Source organism: Chenopodium album, chromosome 26 (assembly GCF_948465745.1).
Source record: "Chenopodium album chromosome 26, dcCheAlbu1.1, whole genome shotgun sequence".
Lineage (NCBI taxonomy): Eukaryota > Viridiplantae > Streptophyta > Magnoliopsida > Caryophyllales > Amaranthaceae > Chenopodium > Chenopodium album.
In genome coordinates, this window is record NC_137859.1 from 33,885,406 (window position 1) to 33,903,247 (window position 17,842).

Consider the following 17,842-nt stretch of genomic DNA (forward strand, 5'->3'; position numbering starts at 1 on the left):
TCATATGTATATATGTAAGTATGTATATATAAAAGAGTTATGATCATAGAGTTAATTAAGTTTAATTGTAGGTAATTAAGGGTGATGAGGCTATGATTTTGTAATTAAGTCTCTGTAATACTTGTAGATTTAGGAAATTGTGAGAGTAATTTCCAAGGAGTATGTAGTAAAAATGCATTCCCATGGATTTGCCGTAGATGATGTGGTTGCTAAATATAATTATATTATCACGTATGACATGTTTTATTTTATTTTTTGACATTGGCATGTCATTTAATTTTGGTACAAATAAACACTTGCTGCGTGCTGCAAAATCTTAATCAAAATCAACAATTAATAAGTTTTTATAGAGTGGATCTAGATTAATTAATAACACCAGGAAGCGGCATATACCAAATGTAGGTTACGAATAATTCACTTTATATAATGGTATTTCGGATAGGTGTGGTGGTGTTTAGTATTGTAATAATGGTGTGATACTCAATTTTATGCTAAAGGACTATGAAAATATAAGTCAACATGTTATTATACACCTAAATATTACAAATTTGTGACATTTTAAATGCATGTGGTGTTACCACAAGTGTATCAACCTATCTTAATTGTGAGTTTAACGCTAATGTATGTAATGCTTTCGAAAGTTAGGGTCTGTTCACTTCAGCTTAATTTCATTTCAGTTCAGTTCAGTTCAACTCCTAATTTCCTTCTATCATAAAATATTCATTTTAGCTCTATTCAGTTCAGTTCATTTCAGCTCCAATCAGTTTAGTTCAGTTCAGTAAATATGAACAAACCCTTACACTCCACTTCTACATAACTTTAGTGGTTAAGAGATGGGCAAAATGTGGTATTGCATTTATGTATCCCTTATAAGTTTTTTTAATCAATGCTCAAATAGCTTAACGGCCTTGGGCATTCGATTTTACTAAAATTTACTTATTTTTTGTTGAAATAATCAATACTCGTATTAATTTTTACATAATTTCGGACTTGTTTCTATTGAATCTTGATTAGCTTAACCTTTTTGTTTCTTAATTAACTCAACTTACTTTAGTAAAATTTAACTTATTATTGTAAAAGTAATTTTTGTGAATTAGCCCAAATTGTTTGATTAGAAAAATTTGCAAAATTCATTGAACATCTCATATTGGTACGACATTAGCCCATGAATTTCATTTAGCAATAGAAGCGACACGCCGGCATAATGCACGTTTTAATACATTTATCCACCAACAAAATCACTAATTTTCAGGGTCCAATTTGCAGATAATGTTAAAAACTAGCAATCCCATCCATTACCTCAAATCTTAAACAATGATCACATATTCATTCTTGTTAAATTAATTAATGTAGAAATTAAAAGGAAATGGTCGATTTAATTTCAAAAATAAAAATTGTCGTGTACGGAACATTACATTTGTAATATTATTCATACCACGAGGTATTAATAGTCAAAATAATGTATGTGTCTATTATTTCCGAATACTAACATAGGATGTCATGACCAGTGACCATACCGAGCATTTGCTCTAGAGTCTAGAGTTGACAATGTCGAAGTTGAGTAGCCAAATACGAAGTATGAGTATGTTTTATCATTACGTATCTATGGTATGTATATCAAGCAGTTGATATACTAGTATTTGTTGCCCAACAAAAAGGCTGATGTATGATTCAGTTTTTAGTTTTATTTTTGGTACATGAACATAGATAGTTATAAAATATGATAAGAATACAACATTATTTCTTATAAAAACATTTTAAATTGGTATTTTATTTAATATTATGGTGTTTTATCACTTATATGAATTGTGTTTGCTTGTAAGCTTTGTTATATGACGATTGATTGAGTGAATATTCACTTTTGTGCCATGGCACAATCTCTTTTCTTTCTTTTTCTGACAAGTTGTTAGGAATTATTCATACAATAATTTATTTTATTTTATTAGATGACATTGGTGTGTAAGATGATTGATTTAATTAATTTTACATATTAATTCATATACTTAATTGGGAATTTTTAAATAAATTTATCAACAATTTCATTAGTTAGATTTAAATTCTAATGTTATTGTCAACAAGTCTTAATACTTCGTTTTAATATGTGTAAATTAGAACATACGTGTTACTGTATAAATATATTTTGTGAGAAAATTACATTAAAAAATACTTCGTAAAATAAAAACTTATACATTTTCTTTTATTTAATTGGCTGGGGTTGCATATGTTAACCAAAAATTTTTCCTCTCAACCTATCCTCTTCGGCTCTTCTTTCTTTCAAGCGTAAATTAGAACATACATAAATATAACCGTACCACGGCCAATGTTTATTACTCCGTATCAGTTAGATTTAATTGTAATGTTATCATCAACAAGTCTCTAATATATGAGTAGATCTTACAACAATTATATTTAAAATACTTCGTACAATTGATTAAGGTACATTATCTTTTATTTCAAACCTAATCTTCATTGAATAAAGTACCTACGTTTCAACGGCCTATGTTCAAAATTTTTCTTAGATATTTTAGTTGCTCCGTTCCAAAATGAGTCACTTTAATGTTACGTAGTAATGTACACATATCACGAATTTGAATAATATATATTGACAAGCAATATTGCAATGGTATTCTATATTTTATTGCTTACTTTATTCAAGTGATTGATTAATAAATTAAGAAAATTAGTCAGTTTACTACTCAGTATTAATATGTAATTGAAAACATAATATATAAACTTATCTTAAGTTTCAATAATATAAAGTTTAGTACTCGGCAAAAAAAAAATTCACTTTTTATAGAAAACAATCAAATAATTTGATTTCAAGTTTTAGGGATCAACCTAGAAAAAACGAATCAAGCTATCTAGCATCCTTGATCGTTCCTTAATTAGAGAGAGTGAGACGCGTCCTTGCCAAGATAGTTTACATCGTCTAATGATAATAACAGTAATTTCCCATCACGCTTGAGGTTGGATTCTAACACAGAGACATGCTCATGTATGTATTAGGTAATTATGAGATCATGTTAAACAACAAATGAAGAAGAAAAAGGGACAAATTAAGAGAAGTAATAATAATTTTCAAGTATTTCAACCCTGACATCACAAATCTAGTAGATGCTTAATCAGTAAAAACAGGTATTGAGATAAATAATTATAGAGTATGTATAAAGGCGTTGGTATGAATATCATTTTTCATGATTCATGATGTCAGAGTCAATTGGAATTTGCAATTAACACAGCAAAGATACGGTTAGCCTTTTTGTTCTTAATGATGAATGACTGACTTTGAACATGATATAGTCAAAGTTCTTTATTAATTTCGTTTAACCATTGCTATCGTGAAGCAAATAATATAGCGGACTTCATGATCACACCCCTCTAACAATGCTCTTTGGGTTTATTACTTGTAACAATCATCATTCGAAACTCCAAAAGGAATGCTTTAGGTTGCTCCTTCATTCAGAGTAGCCAATTTTAATTTCCTTATATGGCTGGCCATACAGTGTTACCAGTGTTACTCGATTAGGGGTTACAGGGTCAGACAGGGGTTATACGATCATGGGTTACTCGGTTAGGGGTTATGTGGTCGGAGTTAATCGGTAAGGGATTAGTCGGCCGATCATGAGTTACTCGGTCAAGGGTTACCCAGTCAGTATTTTAGTAAACATATATACAGACTATGGAGTAATAAACAATATGCAGCCAAAGATTAAATTAGGTTGAGGTTACCTACGGTCCACGGATCTAGTAAGGTGTCATTTTCAAAGCAACCAACTTTCATGGTTGTACTGACTTGGACTTCAGTCCGTAGGACCCGTACAACATGCTTAACAGCTTGAGTATGACATTTTTTTTTTTTAATTTGACAAATCAAAAATTATTCAAAGTAGCATGTTTAAAAATACTCCGTAGATTAGTCTTTCAATCATCTATCTAAAACTTGTACAAAACTCTTCCAAAATTAAGAAGTTAGGCCCTGTTCTCTTCAGCTTTAAAAAATAATATTAAGTAAAAATAATTTTAGTTCAGTTCAGTAAAATTAATTTCAGTTCAGTAAAAAATAAGTTCAGTTTAGTAAAATTCAGTTTTCTTAAAGAAGAATTATAATAGAAAATCAATAAAAATAATTTCAGTTCAGCAAAAATAATATCAGTTCAGTAAAATTAATTTAAGTTCAGTAAAAATAATTTAAATTCAGCAAAAATAATTTCAGTTCAGTAAAATTAATTTAAGTTCAGCAAAATTAAGGTGAAGAGAACGGGGCCTTAATAGTACAAACTATACTCATAATTCATGGAAGATAAAGGTAAAGGTAAAACAATACTCCCTCTGTTTCTCAAACACAAGTTATTTTGCAAGCAAACTTTTACGGAACTGGTTAGGAATTGTGCTACTGTGCAGCTGTGCGCCTGTGCTACAAGTAAGGTTTAAGGAATGGGGGGGGGGGGGGGGGGTTGTCCCTGCTTATTCTCTACTGTTCTAATCAGTGATCGTATTCGCTCATATATCCATGAGTACTCTTTTAAAACAAATTTTGTCTAGTTGACTGATTACCTTGATTTGGGTAATCCTTTCTTGTAACCACTAGATTCATCCTCTAAAGCAGAAACTATAAAATTTACCTAAGTTTCATGGATAATAAAGGCAACCAAACAAAACAACCATGTACAATGTCTCAATCATTGACTGAACTGAAACATCTTCAATGGTTGTTGTCAGAAAAAAGGAAATACAACCGAAAAGGACAGAGAAATCGAGGGGATGCTGACTATAAGCAGTATAGCAGCAATGTAGAACATCTGCGGGGAGGGGGTACGAAAGTTTCCTCTAGACAAGGTAGGATCATCACGTAAATTGCAGTAACATACTGCAGAAAGATTAAGGAATGATGAATCATTTACATTTTTCCTTAATTATACAGCTGCAAATTCATACAAGTCCGCGAAGCTTTATTAAGGCCCCTACCTCTCAAAAGAATTACAAACAATTAATAAGGATTTTCTTCATATTGTCAATCAATTCTTGCATTTGTTCTCTTGAATGCAAAGGAAATGGATAGACACATGCACAATCCAGTTTGCCTTGCCTTACAGTATCAAATATAGCAATGGTAGGGCCCACACCATGAGTAGAGGCACAGCCCATGTAATCTTCTATCCCTAGTTCCTTATGGTCCTCATTTGTTTCATCAATTACTGGATCTTCAAAAACTGAGATAAAGGAGGTTCTCAAGGAAGAAGATGGAGTCAAACCTGGATTTTCAATGGCCCGGCACATGAGAAAGTTGAGGTCAGCCATGTCTGAAAAATGCTTGTTTGAGTTCTTTGCATCTGCGAAGGATGTGTAAGTTCTTCCTGCGAGCTCCCACAGCTCCTCGCCTCCTTTCATGTCATGAGTATTGAGGATGGCAGAATGATAGAATCCTGAATCCATGCATGGAGAAGCAGCAAGGTTATTTTCAAACAAAATTTGTATGTTAACAAAGTTTACAACAAATTCACGTCAAAAAATGCTAAACTTCCACATAACAGCTGACACTGGACAAAATTCACATTTCCAGCTGCTTGTATGTATTTTCATACCATAACCAAATTTACTGGAATAACTCCTCCTTTTATACATGCAATACAGCAGCGTGTATTTACAAACAATTGGCTTAATCATTGAGGAAAAAATTAAACACAAAGCAAACGATTTCACCATACTACTGATTAGTCTGACAAGACACATTGCACACTCAGCATTTCCTCCCTTTTTTTACATGTATCAATTATGCAGCATAGAGTGAAGGGGGACCAGAAATCCTGTAAAAACTAAGAAAATAAAGGAAACTTCTAGGGTTTTCTAAAGACTCCCCATGAAACACACGCAAAGAGAAGCTAGAAAGAAAAAAGAAATAATAAAAATAAAAGCACAATTGTTTCTCTGTAACTCAATCACCCACTTAATACCCATAGTTAACAAGCACAATCTTTGCTTCCTCTTAAGCTATCCAAAACTCAAGTAACATTTTTCACTTCCCAAAATTCATACCATGTATCAGCCATACCTGATAACTTTATATGGGTCCTCAAAACATGCATCTTGTCATTAGTTTGAAGTCTCTTCAAGTTTTCTTCCTAAAAGCTCTCATGTACTTTAAAGCTATAGCCTTCAATATAGAAGTTGGAAACATATATAGCTCAAAGATTACAAACATATATAGCTCTCATAGTGTCACGGTTAATTGTCCTTAAGTGGTTTTAAGAGGAAATGCTCTATCTGGATTCCTTGGAAGTAGTAGGCCTAAGAATACCCAACATAAGCAAGCTCATTCAACTCAACCTTAGAAGCAGTAGACCTAAGAATTACAATGTCCAAGGTTCTTCCGATAAAGCAACTAGACTCCCCTTACTTTAGAAGCTTTGGGAAATGAACTCGCAAGGGGTACAATGAGATTTGCAACTCCCTGCTACTATGTTTCATTCACTAAATTTATACAGCAGCCTAAGTGCCTAACTCTAGTTGCTCCATACCAAAGGAAATTAAATTTCTGGCAGAAAATCCAAAGCCATTTTCCCATCTAAGACTTGTTAATGACACCAGCAACCAATAAACATAACTCCCTCAGCTTTGGGGTTATATATTCTCTCCCATCTCAAATCCAAGAGCACAAAAATTCTTGTGTAACCTGAGCTATCAGCCACAGCAATTAGAAACTCAAAAGGAACAAGTTTTACGAGATCATAATAGAAAGACAGATTGGATATACATAATGTAGTCCTCAAAGGAAAACTAGGAAACTAAATCATTATCCAACAAAGAAACATTTCAACCTGTATAGACTCTCTAAATCTCTGGATCCTTAGAAGTCACTCCTAGTTTTGATCCCATAAGAAGGCCAAGCTTGGTAAAGGAGATTAAGGCTTCACCCACCTAAGAAACCACAAATTCTGATCTCGCAAAGAAAATCAAACCTTGAGAAATAAACTGTAGAGAAATCGAAGTATTAAGAACAAGTCTCCCCTCTGCCAATTTGGAAATTATTAATGAAGTGTCCTTTTCCTTAAAAAAAAAAAGATTTATTTTACAACACTCACCACCAAGCAAAAGAAAAGGAAGACACCGAGCATATTTAAACTAGTTCCAGACATCAGTGGTTTCATAGCTGCTTTCTACTTAGATTGCCTATTACTTGCAGTAATGGACTCAGATTACTACTAAATTGCTCACACAAAATAGCAGGAAAATAGAGAGAAAAGATTGATTATTTGATTAATAAAATTCAATGTTTTTAAAAGCTTGTAGTGATTGGTAGCTTAAGGCTATCACTCTCCAAGGTAGTGACTTTAGGTCACAAGTCTCTTAAAACTTTAGGTCGTGATAGGTGACCTCTCTTAATTTTTTGCATATCCTCCCTTATGTATACTAACTTTGATGGCTACTAAGAAAATTAGACTACCCGTAATGCCCCTCCCCAAGGACAGTTCGCTGATTCATCTAAAGGCACAGAGGAAACAGCACACTGGTTAAGGAACAAGGCAAAGGACCTCCAAAATTAAATCGTCAAGCAATGACGAGGATATTCTTGTTATTAGTTGAGTTAGTAATGCATTTGTATGCTACTATGCACACGAAACAAAAAGGAAGGAGGCCAGGCTTGCGTAGAAAAAGTGCCAACAAGTGCACAAGGTTGCTAAGTCTCACCAAGCTGGTTCAAGGGAAGGCCTTTGATTACCAGTCCTAATCCCTGTTTATAGAGTGTTCTCAAATTCTTCTGACCTAAATTGATTGGAAGACCTTGTTAATTAATCAGACCCATCAGGGGGTGCATAAGCATCTCCTAATACAACAAAAGGAAATGGTAGACTGCTAGCGGCTGAAACAAAGTCCATAGCAATTAGCAACAATAGTTTTTATTGCTTTAATCTATCCTTTTGCTTTTCTCACTTAGTGAAGGGAGACGGAAAATGGTCGCTTTCATTAAAAGCTAACGAAAAAACTTCATAAAGCTATCCTGAACTATACCATGATTTTTTTCAGTTACCCTCACATTTAAAACTTTACCTTGTCATATTAGGATGTTCTAATATAAACAAATAATATGTAAAAAGGGTTCATGAATTTAAGAAGTAACTCTAATATTAGCTTAATTTTGAAAACAACTCACATTAAAACAAAATTGAAAAAGAATTATTGATTGGTAATACTATTAATAAAAAAGTATTAGCGATCACAATAGCAACCCAAACTAATATAATACCATATAGTGATCTGAAAATACCATACAGGTGGTCATATAGTAGCAGGAAAACCATAATGTCAAGGAAAAGAAGAAAGACACTTGCTTCATTAATAACAATTCACAAAGCACATGATACAATCTGATTCTGTGAAGAAAATTCTGATGTATAGCAAAGAAAGACCGTACAGACTTACCAACATGATGGCTAGAAAGGGCAGGCTCAAGAAGTTTACGACAATCAATCAAAGTCACCACAGCATACTTCTCCCATTCACCATCAGGAAGGCATTTGGACAACCGTGCGGCAATCAAAGCTGCTGCTGACAGGGCACCACATAATTTAATCCCTCTAGTCTTGCATCCCTGAAATTTTTTGAATCAGTAATCTTTAAGCAGGTCCTTCCAGAAAGAATTGCATGCTCACAACTCTTTCCTTCTGAAGCGATATGTCAAATAAGCATGAACCAATATTTAACATTCATGAACTAAAAATTATGATGCAAACATGAGTCAACATCACTAGCCTCAGGCTGCACCATGAAATAGAAATTAGCTACTGCTCCCTTCCTGTTCCTACATATTACTGTAGCTCAGATCATTTTACTGAGAAGAATTGTGGTCTTTCTGTATTCTTTTGATTCAATTTTCCTCTATTCTCCACCACTAAATGCAATGAACCAGATTGGCAAATGATGCCTGCTGATTGAGATCCTGCTTGGTAGGTCCTAAGCATATCATTTTCAGGCTATTTCATTGTTAGTAGATGTTTAATTTGCTTTTTTTCTAATGTTATTTGTTTTGTTTCGTTGTACGCCAGTTAAATTCTATAACCCACTTCTTGGCACATACGATCCCATCTAGAGAAATTACCAGAAGGTGGGTTCTCACTCTTTTCAGTAAAAAATATATCATGGATAGGGTACTCACAGATGAGCATATAATTCAATAAAATGAGCATATATGTTTGTAATCTTTGAGCTATAAGTTCATAAATTTTGAAAGTTCACGTTATATGTTCATTTAGGACCATGATATAATCATTGGGTTTTCAGGGTTTCTAATACTACATTAAGCTTTTGATGCAATTTACATATGTTTAGGGGTTGCCAACATTGGCTGAAAAGAGGGGTAAAAGTTAGGGCAGTAAAAACTATGGGCTGCAATCATAGGCCTGGATTGAGGTTAAATTGTTTCGCCAGTAGATTTCCGACTTCATATGAATGATATAAGGGTAATTCATTACTCTACCCCCCCCCCCTCCTCTCAGTGTAATAACAACCCACATAATAGTTCAGCCCCAACAATCAGTGTCTCTCTCTTCCCCTCTTTTATTTGTTAATTTTGATTGATTTCACAAACAATAGCTTCAAGCCCACCAGTCTACAATTGTTTGGGAAACCTTCTTCTTCTACTGTTGATGATATGAAACTCGCATCGCAATATTATTATTTCTCTTTCATAAGACCAGTGTTGCTCTATGGTATAGAATGTTGGGTTTTTAAGAAGGAGCACAGTAAAAAGATAGAAGTTACAAAAATGCGAATATTAAAGTGGATGTGCGGGAACACTCTAAGAGATAGAATTAGAAATGAGGTTATTCGCTAGGTGTGGCAGGCATTGCAGACAAACTAAGGGAAAATCGTCAACGTTGGTTAAGGCATGTAAGACGGAGACCCGAGGGTGCACCACTACGAAGAGTGGAAGAGTGGGACGATGGATGGGTTAAGCGAGGGAGAGGGAGACCGAAAATGACTTGGTTGGAAGGAGTTAGGAAGGATATGAAGTATATGGATGTGCCTTTTTTTTTTTTTTTGAAATAGTATATGGATGTGCCTGAGGATGAGACATTGGATCGTAAGGGATGGAGGAGGAGGATCTTTGTTGATATTTACACGGAATAATCAAATTTGGTTCATGTAGCCAATCCCACTTATGGGGGCTTTCATTGATTGATCTCTCATCAGAAATCTGAATCTGTTTAAAAAAAAAAAGTAATTGATTCTATAATTCCTTCACACCAGAAGATATAAAAAAAAATGAAAAATAAATCAAACTTGTATTTATTACTGACATATTAAACTAACATCTTTGGAAAAATTAGCGGATTTGCCCCTAAATGAGTCACTTGGTGTCCTGGTGATGGATCCTCCCACAACTATCCCCACTACTCACTAAACTCAATCTAGGCTAGGCCTCAGTGGTTTTTTGTCTTTTCCTCACCAAATACTTTGGTTAGATATTTCCATCAATAAAACAAAGTTACTTTTAAACACCCTCCCCCCTCCACAGACAAATAAAATTTAAAAAAAAAAGAAAAAAAAAATCAGTAAAGAGTAGTCAGGTATAGCAAAAACGAGAGGTAATGAAAAAATATAATGAAAGAAGAGGGGATAAACAGAAACCAGCCATGCCAAAGTATATCAACTATCCAATTGTCTAAAGTTCCAAACGACATTAAGTAACACCAGATAACATTATGTGATATGATATGGAGCAAAAGCATACATATAACAGCATCAAAAACTGGGAGTGCGTGCAGATTGTTGTGGCTGAGCAGAAGTAATTCTTCACTATCAGTCTATTACAAAGTCAAAAGCATTTACTACCAGAAAAACTAGCTTCATATCTAAGGTCAGTAGCGGTAGGCGGTTCATTAGAAGGTTTATATGCCATTAATCTATTCAAAATTTCATATAGGAGCCTGACTATGCTGAATGTCTTAAGGATGAAGCAGTTACATAGTAACCAGTTCAGGAGAATAGGAAACGGTGCTAAATGTGTCCAGGTGAGATGGAAACAAAGGAAGAGGAGTTTGTCTTGTCCAGGACTACAGGCTCTGAAACCCCTCTGCCACTTGCTGACACCCAGAATGTGTGTCAGACCAAAGAAGAGCAATATCAATCAATCAATCAAAGCCTTAAACCCATAAGTGGGGCAATAATGATTTAATAAAAGGAAATGACATATTAAAAGGTAAAAAAACCTCAGGAGGGCAGGCCAGTTACTTTTTTCATAGGGATGGTTTACTTTCAAATGGCTATGAACTGAAAAAATTGGCATAACAAAAACAGCCCATAAATCAGAATCTAATACTTTATGTTCAATGAAATCCATGCTCTTTCACACAAAAACTTCACATCTCCCAATCTCACACCCAAAAATAGGAAAAATAAAAACAGTAATCTCTTCTTAAACTCTTCCTACATCTTCTTTCAACATACCACTTAAAAAGAAAAGAAATAAAACTCTCCTAAGGTTTTAACTTCTAATTGTTTGTTTAAACCTTCTATAAAGTAGTTTTAATCCTTTATCATATACGAAGTACTTTTAATGAGGAAAGAGAAATTTTGAAACCTAAACGAATTTATTACTCAGTAAATTTTCCTAGCCCTCCTAATCATCATCCTGATTTCCAATGTACCTGAATTTCACACAGACATCTTAAATTTCCCTCCATATATGTCTAATTCTACCAGGGATGGGTTTGTATGGAGATTGGAGAGGCTGGATTTTATAATTGTGTTCTTAATGTCTTAAAGATGAGTCCGAGTGAACAGCAAAAGGAAAGAATAGAGGAATACGGCAATGCGCACCAGAACACAACCATCGGCAACAACAATCAGTTAAAACTGCCACTTCCCTGCCTCCCAACTGCCACCCTCCCCTGCTTAACAAAGGTTGAAGAACATTGCATTTGATAATGGTCCAAAAGATTTGACAATTGTGAAATGCCAACCATGGAGCATAGAAGACCAATTGCCTTGAAAGTTCTTTGGGGACATATCATAGCAAACACTAACAGAACAGTGCTAGCAGCAATGCAACAACAGACATGAGAGAAGGTTTAAGTATTAAAGTATCAAACAAGGTAATAAGAGATAATTTTGTGATTGAGGTTGAAGAAAGCTATCAGAGAAGAATAAAAGGCGTTTTCTTTTTCTTTCAAAAAGATATGAAAGTGTTTTTTGGAAATTGATCTAGTTTATAGGCACACGGTTCCAGTTTCCACCTTCTGCTCATCTTCCAATTTCCTAAATCATCAACCCCTCCAACCCTCCTTTTCATAAACACGTTTCTCCATGTTGTGAATTTTTGGCTGCCAAACCTCCCTTGCAACAAGTGAAGATACCAGTGCACACATGCTCCCATCTCCCTCCATTTTCTTCACCTGAGATCATCATCTCCTGTAAAGAACTGGTTACTGCTACTTACTGCTGCCCTAAGGATCAAGAGCCAGCCAAAATAAGAGAAAGGTCCACCTACAAAAGGATCCACGCTATGTCCAAACTATGCAGTAATATATGCCATTAGAAACTCATATCAAGGTAAGCCTTGGTGCTTTTTTTTTTTTTTTGGGGGGGGGGGGGGGGGTGTTGCAGTGAGTACATGAGACAATGCACCACAATCCATTGCTATTAACTCAGTGTTGCTGAAAATTGTCAGTAAAGGGACTATAACAACAAACTAAATGTGGCTTTTTCTGCGATGGGAGAGGTCAACATGTAAAACCTAGATCTTCCCAACGTCACATAATTGTAATTGAGAGGCCAGATTACCAGACCACTGAGACAAATAACTTCTTTTTTTTGGTTATAGCTACTCAAAGTTCACAACAATCAGGTGTCTAATTATGCATTCCAGGTACATTTGAAATAGGACTGCAAACGACACTGGTTTTTTTTTTTGGGGGGGGGGGCTTGTAATTTTGCGCGATATGAGAAGCACCAACTTCCAGCCGTTCATAATGAATTAATGACTAGTATATGGGTGAAGAATATCCCTATTTGTATAATTCAGCAGCATTACAATAATAAAGGTTTTTTAAAAGACTGTAGTAGCTGGTAAAGCAATACCACACTATTATCAAAGTGATTATATAAATTATTATTTATATTATGGTCAGTGTAGTGATGAATTAACAACAAATGCACTACCAAAGGATCTATAAAATCCAACCTAAAGCATTATTTGAGTGTAAAAGATGAAAATAATAATTTCTGATGATCATATACTGCTAAATTATAGTTCAAAAGGACAACAATGGATGAAAGAAATGTCACTGGAGCTTCATAATAAGTTACAGTACCATCAAGAATTTCACCCTGATTGGACAACTATAGCCACCAATACCATATAATTCACAGCCAAAGCCAAGATCAAAAGTAATCCATCAGGAATGCTATGACAAAGTTTTGCCCTTGACAGTCAAAGGCCTATCTATAATACTAACAAACTTATATACCAATACCCAAGAAGTTTTTGCTTGAATACCTTTCTTAGTACCTTAAAGCAAACTTTCCTTCATCAGCAACTTGAAACGTACCAATTCTGGCCTACTTGATACTATGAAAACCAACAATCTTACTTCAAATTCCTTCTGTTGATGAAATCTTCACAAAACAATTTGATCAACCCATCATGTGCATGTGAGTTCCTTTGTTGGCTTTTTAAGTCAGAACATACAGTGAGCCTAATAAATCCCAATCAACATATCACTCTTACAAAGATGAATGTCTAGTTTCATGAAGCTAACCAAAAATATGATAAACAGGCCAACAACACAAAGGTAACACTAGCTCCTTTAGTGTATTTTGCTTGAATACCTTTTTAAGTATCTTAAAATTAAAAATTTCTTGATTGACAGCTTAAAACCTGACAACATTTGATCTATCGCTACAACCATGTCAACCGACACCACTTCTTGCTTCAAAATCCTTCTTTTTAATAAATTCATCAATCATCACAAAACATTCAACCAACCCATCATATGTATATGAGTTCCTTTCTAAGATTTGAATAGTAGTAAGTAGTAAATCATACGCCCAAAAATGTTGCATCTCTCTAAAACTTGGCATTCTAGTATGCTTAATCCAGGCTTTTCTATGTTCGAGTTTCATTATCTTTTTTTTTTCCTTTTCTTTTCTTTTCTTTTCTTTTCTTTTTTTGATGAGACCATTGGTATCATCTTTACATGGTCATTGTCTCAAACTAGTACCATTGTATAACACTATTGGGGTAAAATTTCCCATTTCCTATAACTCAAATGATTACAATATTGAAAGCAGCCGGAGCAATACCCAAAGCTCAAAGACGTATATTCATTAGTCATACTTTCATTTTGTAAGCCATCTATAGTATTATATACAATACGAGGTTTTCCTATACTTATACCAACACAACCACTGTAAAACAAAAACCAAATGCCTCGCTCTATTAACAAAATGATTTTAATCTACAACACTACGAGTTATATCTACACTCCTACATCTTACAATCGTCATCCATGTCCTAACATCAATTATTCGAAAACCATTCATGCATTACACAAGTAGAAAAAACTAGCTATTAAAAGCAAATCCAACTAATCCAAATTCACATCATTTCAATAAAACACAATTGAAAACAAATGACCAACGTATGGCATAATGACTAGTATATGGGTGAAGAATATCCCTATTCATAGAATTCAGCAGCATTACAATAACAAGTTTTTTGACAGACTGTAGTAACTGGTAAAGCAACACAGCACTATGTTACAAAGTGATTATATAAATTATTATTTAAATAATGGGTCAGTATAGTGATGAATTAACAACAAATGCACAAGCAAAGGATCTATATAATCCAACCTAAAGCACTATTTGAGTGTAAAACATGAAAGCAGTAACTTCTGATGATCACATACTGCTGAATTATAGTTCAAAAGAACAATGGATGAAAGAAATGTCATTGGAGCTTCAAAATAAGTAACAGTACCATCAAGAATTTTAGCCTGATTGGACAATCATCCCCACCAATACCATTTAATTCACCAGCCTAAGCCAAGATCAAAATTAATCCATCAAGAATGCTATGACAAAGTTTTACCCTTAGTCAAAGGCCTATCTATAATACTAACAAAATTATATGCGAATACCAAGAAATTTTTGCTTGAATTCTTAGTACCTTAAAGCAAACTTCCCTTCATTGGCAACTTGAAACCTGACAATTGTGGCCTACTTGATACTACAAAACCAACAATCTTACTTCAAATTCCTTCTGTATGATGAAATCTTCACAAAACAATTTGATTAACCCATCATGTGCACGTGAGTACCTTTGTTGGCTTTTTAAGTCAGAATATACAGTGAGCCTAATAAAATCCCAATCAACATATCACTCTTACAAAGATGAATATTTCATTTCATGAAGCCAACAAAACACAGGTAAGACTAGCTCCTTTAGTGTATTTTGCTAGAATACCTTTCTAAGAATCTTAAAATTAAAAATTCCTTGATTGACAGCTTTAAACCTGACAACATGTGGGCTATCACTATAACCAAGTCAGCCAACACCACTTCTTGCTTCACAATCCTTCTTGATAAATTCATCACAAAACATTCAACCGACCCATCATATCAATCATATGTATATGAGTTCCTTTCTAAGATTTGCACATCAATAGTAGTAAGTAGTAAATCATACACCCGAAAATGTTGCATCTCTCTAAAAATTGGCATTCTAGTATGCTTAATCCAGGCTTTTCTATGTTCGAGTTTCATTATTATCATCTTTACAAGATCATTGTCTCAAACTACTACAGTCATACAACACTATCAGGGTAAAATTTCCCATTACCTATAGATCAAATGATTACAATACTAAAAGCAACCCGAGCAATACCCCAAAAGCTCAAAGATTATATTCATTAGTCATACTTTCATTTCATTCTATAAACACATCCATAGTATTATTATATACAATACGAAGTATTCTCTTATACCGATACCAACACAACCACTCTAAAACAAAAACCAAATGCCTCGCTCTATTAACCAAATGAGTTTAGTCAACAATACTACGATTTATACCCACACTCCTACATGATACAATCGTCCTCCATGGCCTAACATCAATTATTCGAAAAACCACCATGCATTACACAAGTAGAAAACTAGGTAATCATAAAACCAAATCCAACTTAATCAATACACAATATTCACCATCATGTCAAAAATACACAATTGAAACCAAATGACCAATGTAGATAGTGTATATAGCATAATGTATATACCTCAAGTAGCTTGGTGGTATGATCCGAATCCATTAACAACCTAACAACCCGGGAACTACGAGGCGAATTCGGGTCCACAAACTCCAAATTACTCAACCGAAAGGAATTCAAAGAATAACCCAGCATATCCACCCCACGAGACCAAAAGGGCTTATTCGTCTTTCCACTCGGAATATACTCTTCAACCCCCAAACCCACTTCTCCTTCCTCCTCCTGGGACCCACCACCACCACTCATCATCAAGGCCGTCAATTCCTTCATCACCGCAACCGCAGCCGTCCGATCACACGCCCCAGTATGAACCTTAATCATAACCGCCCATTTCTCTCTCTCCTCAATCTCATACACACTCGCATGCAACACATCAACCCCATCATCACCATCCTCCTCCTCCAATGAACCAAGATTCTTCCAGGGGTTGTCGTTAAGCTCGTGTTCTAGAACGATCTGGAAGGAGCTGATATCAGTAGGACCCACATTGGGTTTTTGCGATTGTATGATCTGGGACGTCGATTGAAGATCGAAGCGGTGGAGATTGAGGGAGGAAGAAGAAGAAGGGATGAGGAGAGAGAAAGTGGAGGTAGAAGGGTTGAAATGGAGTTTGGCGCGGAGAATTGGGTGGGAATTCTGGAGTTTGTGAAGAGAGGTTTGGAGAAGAGTGGAATCAGGGTGTTTGTTAAGGAGGAGAGATAGAACTGTTATTCCTGTGCCCCCAATAATGGCTTTGCACCAGCTGTTTTCTGTGCCGCCGATTGGCCGGATTCTCGCCGGAGTTTGATCGGAATCCGCCATTGAAGAGGAGGAGAGAGGAAGTTGCGCGTAATGATTGAAATAAGTTGGTTTTCGTTTTCGATTAGCTGCAAATCTGTAATAGAGGTTTGCAGATTAGCAATAAATGGTGATCTAATGTCGTTATCGCTAAATAGTCGAGGAACTACTAATCGTATTGTTTGGTTGATGACATAAAATATGGGGACGTCAGAATTTATGTGAGTATTCCGTATTGGGCAATTATTAAATTTGAGTACCCTCGCTTCTTAAGTTTGTTACTCCTTCCGTTTTTAAATATTTGCTGTATTTTTCCATGAAGTTTTAGGAGAAATTGGAAAACGTAATAAAATATGAAGGTAATGGGGTGAGTGGAAGAATAAAAAATTGTACTTCATATAAAGTAAAAGTAGGGGAGATAATAGGAGGAGAGAGAATATGAAATTAATAAAATGTGATTTATGTAGTGTCCACTAGATGAGAGAAATTAATTAAATACTAGGTTAGCTCCCGTGCCACGCACGGTAATTTCCAATAACTATTTTTAAAATTAACACTATATATATTTTAAAAAAAATTACTTTTGTATGTTATATTCAATGGAACAACAAAATTTGGCAAGAAAAAATTAAACTAATAATTATCAACATGTGCCGGTCTTGGCAAGTTTTATTGAAGTATCCATAGTTAATTATAGTATAGTTTTAATTTATTAATATTCTAGTCATAAATAATTCAAGGAAATAGCAAAAGTTTCATTAGTTGATTTGATATGGGCATTTCATTGTTGAAGCTTG

The 17,842-nt window shown here is 34.6% G+C and overlaps 1 protein-coding gene across 1 annotated transcript; it reads right to left on the minus strand.

The window, feature by feature from the left end:
• Window positions 1–4,792: 4,792 nt before the first annotated feature.
• Window positions 4,793–17,214, minus strand: LOC145618041 (uncharacterized). The gene is made up of 3 exons (XM_081672818.1): window positions 16,278–17,214; window positions 8,419–8,587; window positions 4,793–5,423 (listed from the first exon to the last, which is right to left on the minus strand). The coding sequence occupies exons 1-3, from the start codon at window positions 17,067–17,069 to the stop codon at window positions 4,978–4,980; spliced, it is 1,407 nt and encodes a 468-aa protein (XP_081528944.1). The 5' UTR covers window positions 17,070–17,214; the 3' UTR covers window positions 4,793–4,977.
• Between the last annotated feature and the right edge of the window lie 628 nt (window positions 17,215–17,842).

Coding starts and splice junctions, on each gene's coding strand:
- LOC145618041 (XM_081672818.1), bottom strand. CDS start 17,069: ATGGCGGATTCCGATCAAACTCCGGCGAGAATCCGGCCAATCGGCGGC. Junction 8,588..16,277: donor ATACCACCAAGCTACTTGAG/GTATATACATTA, acceptor AAAAAATTTCAG/GGATGCAAGACTAGAGGGAT. Junction 5,424..8,418: donor CCTTTCTAGCCATCATGTTG/GTAAGTCTGTAC, acceptor GCATGGATTCAG/GATTCTATCATTCTGCCATC.